This window comes from Hydractinia symbiolongicarpus, chromosome 10 (assembly GCF_029227915.1).
Source record: "Hydractinia symbiolongicarpus strain clone_291-10 chromosome 10, HSymV2.1, whole genome shotgun sequence".
Taxonomy (NCBI): Eukaryota; Metazoa; Cnidaria; class Hydrozoa; order Anthoathecata; family Hydractiniidae; genus Hydractinia; species Hydractinia symbiolongicarpus.
In genome coordinates, this window is record NC_079884.1 from 26812939 (window position 1) to 26822763 (window position 9825).

General features: G+C 34.5%; 1 protein-coding gene across 3 annotated transcripts; it reads right to left on the reverse strand.

Moving 5' to 3' along the window:
• Nucleotides 1–1409: 1409 nt before the first annotated feature.
• Nucleotides 1410–9596, reverse strand: LOC130612468 (LIM/homeobox protein Lhx2-like). Of its 3 annotated transcripts, none has more exons than XM_057433784.1 (4): nucleotides 9147–9596; nucleotides 3055–3288; nucleotides 2704–2942; nucleotides 1410–2558 (listed from the first exon to the last, which is right to left on the reverse strand). In XM_057433784.1, exons 2-4 carry the CDS (start codon nucleotides 3255–3257, stop codon nucleotides 1828–1830), a joined length of 1173 nt encoding a protein of 390 aa, XP_057289767.1. In that variant the 5' UTR covers nucleotides 3258–3288; nucleotides 9147–9596; the 3' UTR covers nucleotides 1410–1827. The 3 variants fall into 3 exon arrangements, with proteins under 3 accessions (XP_057289767.1, XP_057289768.1, XP_057289769.1); XM_057433785.1 differs by lacking the exon at nucleotides 9147–9596 and adding an exon at nucleotides 7333–7388; XM_057433786.1 differs by lacking the exon at nucleotides 9147–9596 and adding an exon at nucleotides 4213–5322.
• Nucleotides 9597–9825: the final 229 nt, after the last annotated feature.

A 9825-nucleotide genomic window follows, 5' to 3' on the forward strand; every position in this document is an offset into this window, starting at 1 on the left:
ACACCCTGGTTGAAGGGTCGTACTTGCACTTGTGAAGTAAAGGTTGACCTGCAAACATAAAAAAGCAGACACATTGTGATTTACATGTCGCCAGACATTGTTTTGTTTATACCAGAAACCTTTCGTGTAAGTAAACTGTATTGTTTCAAACAAGCACCCGTCCAATTTAGTGCCATTCGATTAAACTAAGTGGCCCCAAATTCCAATTCAACATACAAGAAAACAAAGAAATTTTAAAAATACAAGATGCTAATGATGAAGCACTGCATTTATTTTTATTCAATATTAATTTGGCACGTGTCTGCTTGACACTGGACACTTGACAAATCTATTTTACAAAAATGGTGTTGTGTTTTGTTTGTTTGTTGTTTACTGCAAGTGTAGGCATTTGAAAATAAAACCGGATTTCCAACAATGGATAATGTTCTTCGCGGGGGACATCGGCTTATCTTTGATTCACATGTCACGCACAAAATGCTGAATTGAATCCAAAAAACTCCTGTCCAATCAGATCAATTTATTTTCGGTACTTTACGCATATGAACATTTTCTCTTTCTTGAAATGCGGTGCAACTCTAGTTACAACACTCTCACAAAGAGATAAAGGCGATGGTGTAACACGTGACGCAGTTGTTATGGGAACACCATTGACATAACCAATCAGACGTACGAACGTCTGGTTACCGTTGTGGGGTGTGTAAAGCACTTCCGCTTTTTTTAGTCTTTTGGCAGTGTGAACAAAAGATGTCAGATGTTATTATTTTGAAACAAAATTTGATCCGAAATTTTTAATTGTTCGAAAGTTTTTGTTATCGAAATATTTATAGCGTTCAAATTTTTCCCTAGTAGAAATGAATACAAATTCAAAATGTTACTTGACATAATTCGGAATTTTTCCATTTTCATTAAAGAGAATTAGGTAGAGTGCACTTCATCCTAAATCACACATCTCTCCACAAAAAAACGAGATGGACTGACGTGATGACATGGCCGACAACAGAAAAAAAACTTAGTAGTCAACAAATCTTCTCACAAAAGCAAGCGGATAGATTTAAAGAGACTTTGTTAGTCCTCGTTTCATATCAGACGCCTTAGAGAAATAGCCCAAATCATTAGATGGTTCTATTTGTAAATTTAGATTTCTTTAGGTGCCTCTAGGTATTTTGGGTGGGTGATATATATTTCAGTATCATTTTGCCCAAAAGCGAAAAATATTTCGTATTTAGCTGTATAGAAACACCACAAGCAGCACTCTTTTGCTTTATGTCATTTTAAAGGAGGCAACGCGATTTATGGACGACAAGACTTCGCACAACACTATAGACACAATAGCAGTCCCGGGTTAACCGCTATTATAAAAAAATTAGTATTCGACATGCGTACAAAAAACATTTTTTTAAAAAGTTGGTATTTTTGAGTAGAAAATACAAAATACGTGATATGCAAATATTTACATAATAAAATTTCTGTTTAAGATATAAAATTGAAAGTAATAAACGATATACTGTAAAAAATATCACAAAAAGACAGATTCTAATTAGCATAAAATAATTATTAAAAGCACCATACGGATATTATAATATAGAAGTCGTTAACCCGTGGAAAACCTTTATATATCGCACACGAAATACGGCTATTATTAAAAAGATTTAAATTTTTTTCTTATGAAGCTTTTATTGCTCAGGTGTAGAAAAAAATGGCGACTGCAAGAATTCACTACATACATATACTTATAATTTTTTACAACTCTATGGTAGACTATGATGCATTAAATACACTTGGCATGAAAATTCACGAAAAAATCCTAAATCCATCAATCAATTTATTTTATGAAACAGGGGTCATTGTTTCTCCCTTTTTTGATTCATCCCCTAAAATTGTAGATGACTCAGGGTCGAAGTCCGGTTTTTCATCGGCTTGTTTTTTATCGGCTTGTTCGTCCAACGACGTTCTTACAACAGCATCACTAAATATACTCAAACCCTTTCGATGTTTAGCTCGAGCATTCTGAAACCAAACTTGAAGAACCCGTTTTGTTAAACCAACTTTTTCGGACAGTTTTTGCAAAGCGGCTGAGTCTGGGTTCTTTTCAATATCGAACAGATCTTTCATTGCCAAAAGCTGAAAATTTTTGAAAGTAGTTCGTATACGTTTCGGTTTTCCGTCTTTGGACCGACTTTTACGTTTCGTTTTTGGGTTTTCCGTAAGCAATTTTTCTTCGTCTCCACTGCTTGTTGAAGGCGAGATAGAGTGCGATTGATCGTGGTCAGAGTAATTTAACACAGGCGAACCAATTTGTTTGTCAAGCAAAGTGCTTGTAGAAGAACTAAAAGCCGATATGGTTTTGTCTCGATTAACTTCGTCACACGATGTCGTCACCGTTATATCTTGCTCTTCTTTTTCATCGATATCAGCCAGTAAAGATGGTAGCTGTAATGGCTCAATATCGACGCTAAGCTTTATGTGTTTGTTATTTACGTCTCCAAGAAAATGTTGGTCCGTGTTTGATCTTTTTATATTTCGTGCTGGATTTTCTTGTATTATTTTTCTGTTGGTTCCTTAAAAACAAAGGGTTCCATAACAAAGAGATATTTATGCAAAAAACTATTTCAAGTTATGCACTTCTCTCATAACATTTATTTATTTCATATTTTGATATCCTGACAATTTACGGGTGTCCTGCGAGATAAAAAGTTTACATACCCTCGTTTTCATTTGCTGGTGTAGAAAGCGGTTTTTGAATCCTCGCATCACAGAGATAATGTGGTTCGCACAGTAGCTGAAGATTTCGAATGCCGTACTTGTCGCCTTTTTTCAGCAGTACTGAGCAAAGGGAACAGCGAAAACAGTTAACATGATAATAAGTTTTTTTTGCTTGCATCACAAAATCAGACGAGGAGATTTCCTGCTTGCATCCCAAACAATTTGGTATGGAAAACAATCTAAAAGTATTAATTAATATCGCCATAAATAATATAATGAATAAATAAAAATAAATAAATAAATAAATAAATAAATAAATAAATAAATAAATAAGAAGGAAGTATATTTCACTTGAAATAGCACGTTCTGCAGAATATTTGTTCATTCTTTTCGTAACATGACGTATCTGAACATAATGACGTCATACATGCTCGACATTTCAAACATTTATTGTGAAGCTTCTTTGTGCCGACTTGAAGGTAGAACCTATCAGTGATTTTTAGCCAGCAAACTTCGCAGATGCTAACTTCGGATTCATCCATTTTCAGTAACATCTTTCAGCAACCTCCTTTAACGTTTTGATCTCTAAATTAAAAATACGCTATACTTATAAAGCCTCAAGTCCCACGCACGAATATGTGGCCAAAGGACAAATTATTATTTGCGGTGGATTTTCTCTCTCCCACTTTTCCTACATTTTGTCGCTGACCCTATGACAGTCATGTCCCAATTCGTGGGTATATATTTATCAAATTTTCTTGAAGCAAGATAAATTCAGTTTTTTTATCCGTTACTAAATTCGGATGCACTTTTAATTTGAAATGTTTCATGCATCGCACTTTGTGATTTCACTATTACGTGCGCATCAACCGTACCTTTTTTACTAGAGGAAATGAGACGTACGAAATTTGATCTAATGTTTTGAACGGATCTCTCCTCACACAAACAAAGAGCTATCAAACAAACTTTGATAATTTGTTAAAATAATACATCCTCTTGTCTTGTTTTGGCATCTTACAAAGCTTAATACAAATAAGAAATATATAAAAATAATATAAATATGTGTATACAGAGTATTACTATGCACCCTTTTAAGAGATAAAAGCGTGGGTTGTGGTCAGTGAAAATGAAAAAGTTGCTTTTGCATGTTGTCAAGGTGGCAACCTCATTCCTACTTATTACCGTTCTGATGTCGAAAAAGATACAAAATTCTATGAACATGAGGTTGGTAATGTAAAAGAATTTCGGACAATTTGAACTCTATAAATTTAGATATATATAATTTTTTTGTGGTATATAAAAGATCGAAATATTAAGCAAATGCCAATCAGAAAGTTAAATTATAGTTTTCCCTATAAGTTTCCTCGTCAATACCACCCCTCCCACTCCCAAAACGATTTTGCTTCTTATTGGCCTGCCAGCTTTTGCTGCAAACTTGAGAGCGAACACGTGACACAACACATGTGACAAGAGTCTGGGGAAGTTATCAATGGACAAGGACATTGGTACCTTTACATCCTAGCGAGATAACACACTAGAAGACATGTCTGCGTGGTGGAGGTACAACAAGTGTCACAACAAACTTTGACAGAAAGAAAGGAGAGAGACTGGACAGCGTCAGATTCCAGAACTTCCAGACTTTGACTTGTAAAATGTTTCTTGTTTATCCTACATAAATCCAAAAATATTTTGATAAAGTTACGGCAAAAAAAACTTCGACAAGATAAAAGATTGGACAGAAATTCAAAATATCAGTCAAAAAATAAAGATAAGGAAGAAACAGAAACGACCAAAAACACACATACAAAAAAAACAACAAGAAACGAAAAAAATATAAATAAAATAGGCAAAAGCAAATCAAAAACATTGATGACAAATACAAAGTTGTTTATTGACTAAAATAACTACAAAAAAGCAGAACTAGAACAACTTTGTACGTTGTACTGACTTTTGTTTTGAAATACTGTTCAGTTTTTTCTTAATACCATAAAAATAATTTTTAGAAATCCGCCTGACAAATTTAAGTCGATTCTAATTTTCGGCGAGTAAATTTTCATCCTACTTTTTCACCGAAAGTTTGTTGGGCTGAAACTTTTTTGAATTTACTTACGTTAAATATCTTCGATTTAAGGAGAGTTTTTTCATTCTAAAATGCTAGCTAAAAAGTTAAACAAGGGAAACCTTTTGCAATTTCCGATTAAAGCAACAAATACATCGACAGGATAAGAAACAAGTAATCTAAGTGAATGTCTAACCAATGTGGATTATGGAGGCTATTTTTAACCGAAATGTTTACGTGGGATAAAAAAGGGTCCACTTTGTGAAGGCGTTCGCCTTAAAGATGTTGCACTGCGAGAGTTTTTAAAAAAAATAAAATATTCGTCTTAGAGTGGCCGTTTTAGACAGTTTCCACTGTAATTCTAATTGTATAAATATAATTATATAAACAACAAAAAAGTTATCCTCAGGTAACCGCTATCTCTACGAAACCGCTATCTTTATGAAAGCACTGTTTTTACGAAACCTGTGTATTTACGACAACGCTATCTTTACGACAAAGCTTTCTTTGCTATGAATCTACTTTATAAAAAGAACAAAAAAAAAAATTTGATTAAAAAACAAATTATCACCATTTTTTTTCTCCCAATAAGCGAATCAATCAACTTATTAGACCACCGAGCCTGTCGAAACGAAGCAAAATACAACCGCAAAACACGCTGGCTAAAAAGAAGATGACTGCAGGGTTTTCTGAGTACAATCAAACCAATGTTTCCAATGAAATACTTTAAGTGTGGTCTAATGATGCTATACTGTTGATATTTGTATCAAGCATAAGGAAAGGAAATACCTCTTGAAACCCTTGGATGGATCACGTAACTGTACTTCAAGAATATAAAGGTTTATTGTGAGATATCCAGGCTGGTTTGTAAAAGGTATTTTGAATGCTGTTTTTGACGGTTCACGAAAATACAAAAGAAAAAATCAGATTTATTTACAGTGAACTCTCGAAATAAAGAACACTCTTAATATGAGACGTTATTATAGGGGAAAGGGCTGGGAAAGTGGTCGGAGTTCTTAAGATGCCATGAACAAAAAAGTTAAATATTTAGAAACACTTGACTGCATGTTCCTTCATTATTCTTTCACGTGACTCTTGTTTCATATACAACTGGTAATAGTTTCAAAATGCTTGCGATGGAAGGGAGAGAGAATAGGAATGGGCAAAAAAATGTACGTACTACCAAGAAACACAAACAGTCTATTTTACAGAATAGCAAGAAACACAAACAGTCTATATTACAGAATACACAAACAGTTCAACAAATGCAAAGGACACAATCAATGACATGCAGCTCTTTGTTTTATGGAATTTGCAAAAATATTTTAACTTAATCAAAACGGTCATTAACATTAAAGAACGTAACCGCTAATTGTCATTAAATTCAACACCAAATCACGTGATAGGTAGCGATGAAAGATAAAAATAAAAACCGAACGTTAACTTCTCAGTCCTCCAAGATTATCACTTTTAGCATTAATTTTGTTCTTTATTTCTCGCGCTCCGCCAATTTCCGTGCTTTTTTTTACACAAATATTTAAAAATTGATAGTAAACAAAATCTATAGAAGATCAAAAAATTGAAAAATTCACAATATGAAGCCTTTATAAAAAGTTTCGTCGTTTTTCTGATTTCACGCACTTATTATTTTCAAACACTCAAACATTTGGCGGCCTTCCTTGCGCAAAGTTAATTAAAATACCTATATAACAAAAACCACGGGACGTTTTGACACGTGGACACACTAGAAACATAAAACTGCAATAAAGTAACAAAACCACCGTGACATTCTGTGACGTGGCACACTAGGAGCACTACATAATACTAAAATAAAGTACCAAAAACTGTCTTGACACGAGGACACACTAGGAACATAAAACTGCCACGTCGACAGAACAACCTTGCATTATAAACAAATTCCTTATCTACAAGCGACAATCTTTTATCATTACTTGATAAATATCTCATTAATCGCTAGATTAAAGGGTAATAGAATTTTACATTTAGACTGTATTCATATAAAGCCATCACCATATCCTTACCTTTTATCACCAAGGGGGATAGCGAAAATTGCTTGTTATTAAGGATTTGCACAAGGAAATGGAACAAATTGTCCTATTGCTTGTGTAAAAACTTGACCTTGACATGTTCAATGACAAAGTTGCTGTGTTGGTAACTATGTTTACTAGGTTGCTAGGTTACGTACCTAGGTTACGTACCTAGGTTGGTTGAAAGCTACTTAGTCGCTATGCTTGCAAACTGAATATAAAAAAATATGGTTACAGAACCACAGAAAAGAACAATTACTTCCTTTCTGAGGTTATTAGTTATTCTAAGTTTCAGTACCGTACACGTTAACTGCCGTTTATTGAATCTTCGAAATATTTTTAAACAATTCATCTTCATAATGCTATTTCAGAAGAAAGCCTTCAAAGTAACGTTTTATAACAATGAAAAGACATCGTTTATGGAAAGGATTTTCATAATCCTTAGCAACACACTTTCTCAGGGTGAGAAGAATCCAGTATTTAACTTGCTCTAACTTTTGAAAAGAACTAAGTGTTACTTACATGTTCTTTTAGTAAGAAGTCTAGTACCTCCATAACTTGCTAACAAACTCAAATGTTGTTGTTTATCATAATTTACAGAAAAAAGGGAAAAGAACTTGACATGTTTTTCTATTATACGTCAACAAAGAATAAAGGGAAGCTTCAGAAAGCTTCAGGGAAAATTGAAAAAAATTATTTTAAAAATTAAGCGGAGTTGGTGCAGCGTTGTTTTGTGTAGGGTCAATTGTAATTTACTATGGGTATTATGTGTGGGGGGACAGGAAAAATTGTGCTAAATGGCAACATATCAATGGACTTTCAATGAATTTGTTAGAAATAGCGGACTTTTCCAGGGAGAGTGTCCAATGTAGGAACTATCCAGGAAAAAGGTGTTCTAAATGGAAACTTATCGCTGGACTTTCCAGGAGTTATTTACAAATACCGGACTTTTTCAGAGACAGTGTCGGATATTTTTTACGACAAATGAAATTTTAGTCAGTCAGCCAACATTAAAACATCGTCAGTGGATCTTCATCTTTGCGATTTCATTTTTTTTTTAAGAAAAATTCTCTACCGGTTGAAAATTATCGGTCTATAATTTCATCAATTTTCTAACAATGTTCAAGTCGATAAGGTATGTCTTGAATACCCTCGAACCTCACTTTATCTCGAGAATGCAGCTTTTTTTTCCTTAGATTTTTTGTCGCATTATAACCCTTCTTTTATTTCGGACAAACTTTAGTCCCTTGTGCGCCGTGTCATAATTAGAATCCCGCAACAAAATATAAATACACAATAAAAATAATAATTACCATAAAGAAAAGCAGTTTCTTTAAACAGATTTGATTCCACTGTATACAACAAATTTCCTATGCAACATGGCCTGCAATACCACCATGGCTGCCTGCACGAATATTTCAATGGTTGAACTCAAATAACTGAACTAAAAATAGGCCTAAGTGTTTCTTTCACTCTCACAAAATATGTTGGTGCTTTGCCAAATTTTTACACACAACCACTTACCATACTAATTCCAACAGTAAATATATATTCAAACTTTCCCGAAAGTTGATTTTAAAATGGCAGCTGTTGCTGCGTTTGACTGCAAAAAAATTAGTCTTGCGGCAGTTTGCCAATAATTTTATTTTTTTATTTTAGAAGTGGACAAGAAGTAATGAATGAAATATGGATTATAAATATTACTAGAATCCACAATACTACCATCGCTTGGACAATACATACAAAAATTATTGGAGGGGCGCTTGTGCCCCCCCTGCCCCACCCCCGGCGGTTATGGCACTGTACAAAGCAACCATGAGAAAAGAAATGGATAGCATAGCTTCACCAGAAGAGGGTCGTACGAAGAAATTTGAATGCACATCGTTTCGACACATATCCTTGAATCCTTGAAATTATGATATCTTTCCTAAACACTCTTGCGTCCTTGCCAGATGGGGAAGGGAGAAAACATTTCTTGACAATACCAGATCATTCGTAAAAACTAAATTTTCCTATTTTTCGATTTTAAAAATTTCCTTGGGTTGTGCTGGTTGACCAATGTAGAGGCAGATGAGAACTCGATGTAACTTACAGAACAGTATTAGAAGTCTCAGCAGATGTAAAGCAAATTGACCTTAATTCATCACGCATTATGAAGCACATACCGTCTACTATTACACCATTCAACAACCTTCTCAGTCCATTGCAGTTTATATCAATCTCTGCAATTGTTATTATAACAGAAAAGATAGCTACTGAAAATATATGCATATGTATTCCGGAGGTAGTTTGACTTCGGGACTGAAAATGCGTACAACGTTTATAAAAAAACTTACAAGCGATGTTTCAAGTGACATGTTTTCTCCACACTTTTTTGATTCATCTATCTCTCATTAATGTGAATATAAATTGTTTTTTGAAAACATTCTTGTTTAAAAAGCGTAATAACTTTCTAATTTAAACTCATTAAAAGAACATAAAAAAATAATTCCCTGTTTCATTGCTAATTGTCTTAGATATTTTATGTCTATATTAAGCTTTATTCAGAAATCTATTGCACAAAATATGTTAATTCCAATTGATTAAAAGGAACCTATTTTGCTTTTGTTTGTGGATGGAATATTAACAGCAACACACCTTTGCCACCACCACCACCATCACCATGGACACCTCCACTGTTACTGCCAACAACAACAACAACCACAACAACACCACTACAGCTACCATTGTAACCACCACCATCATCACCACCACCAACAACAGCAACACCACCACAACTATCACCCCCAGCACCCCCGCTACCAGCACCACCGCCATTACCACCACCGCCATCACCGCCACCACCACAACAACTACCACTACCATCAACAAAACCACCACTCTTACTACCAACAAAAACAACCACAACACCACCACCACAACTACCACTACTACCACTTCCACCACCACGTCAACGCCACTGCTACTATCATCACCACCACCACAACCACCAAAAACAACCGAATATCATTATTA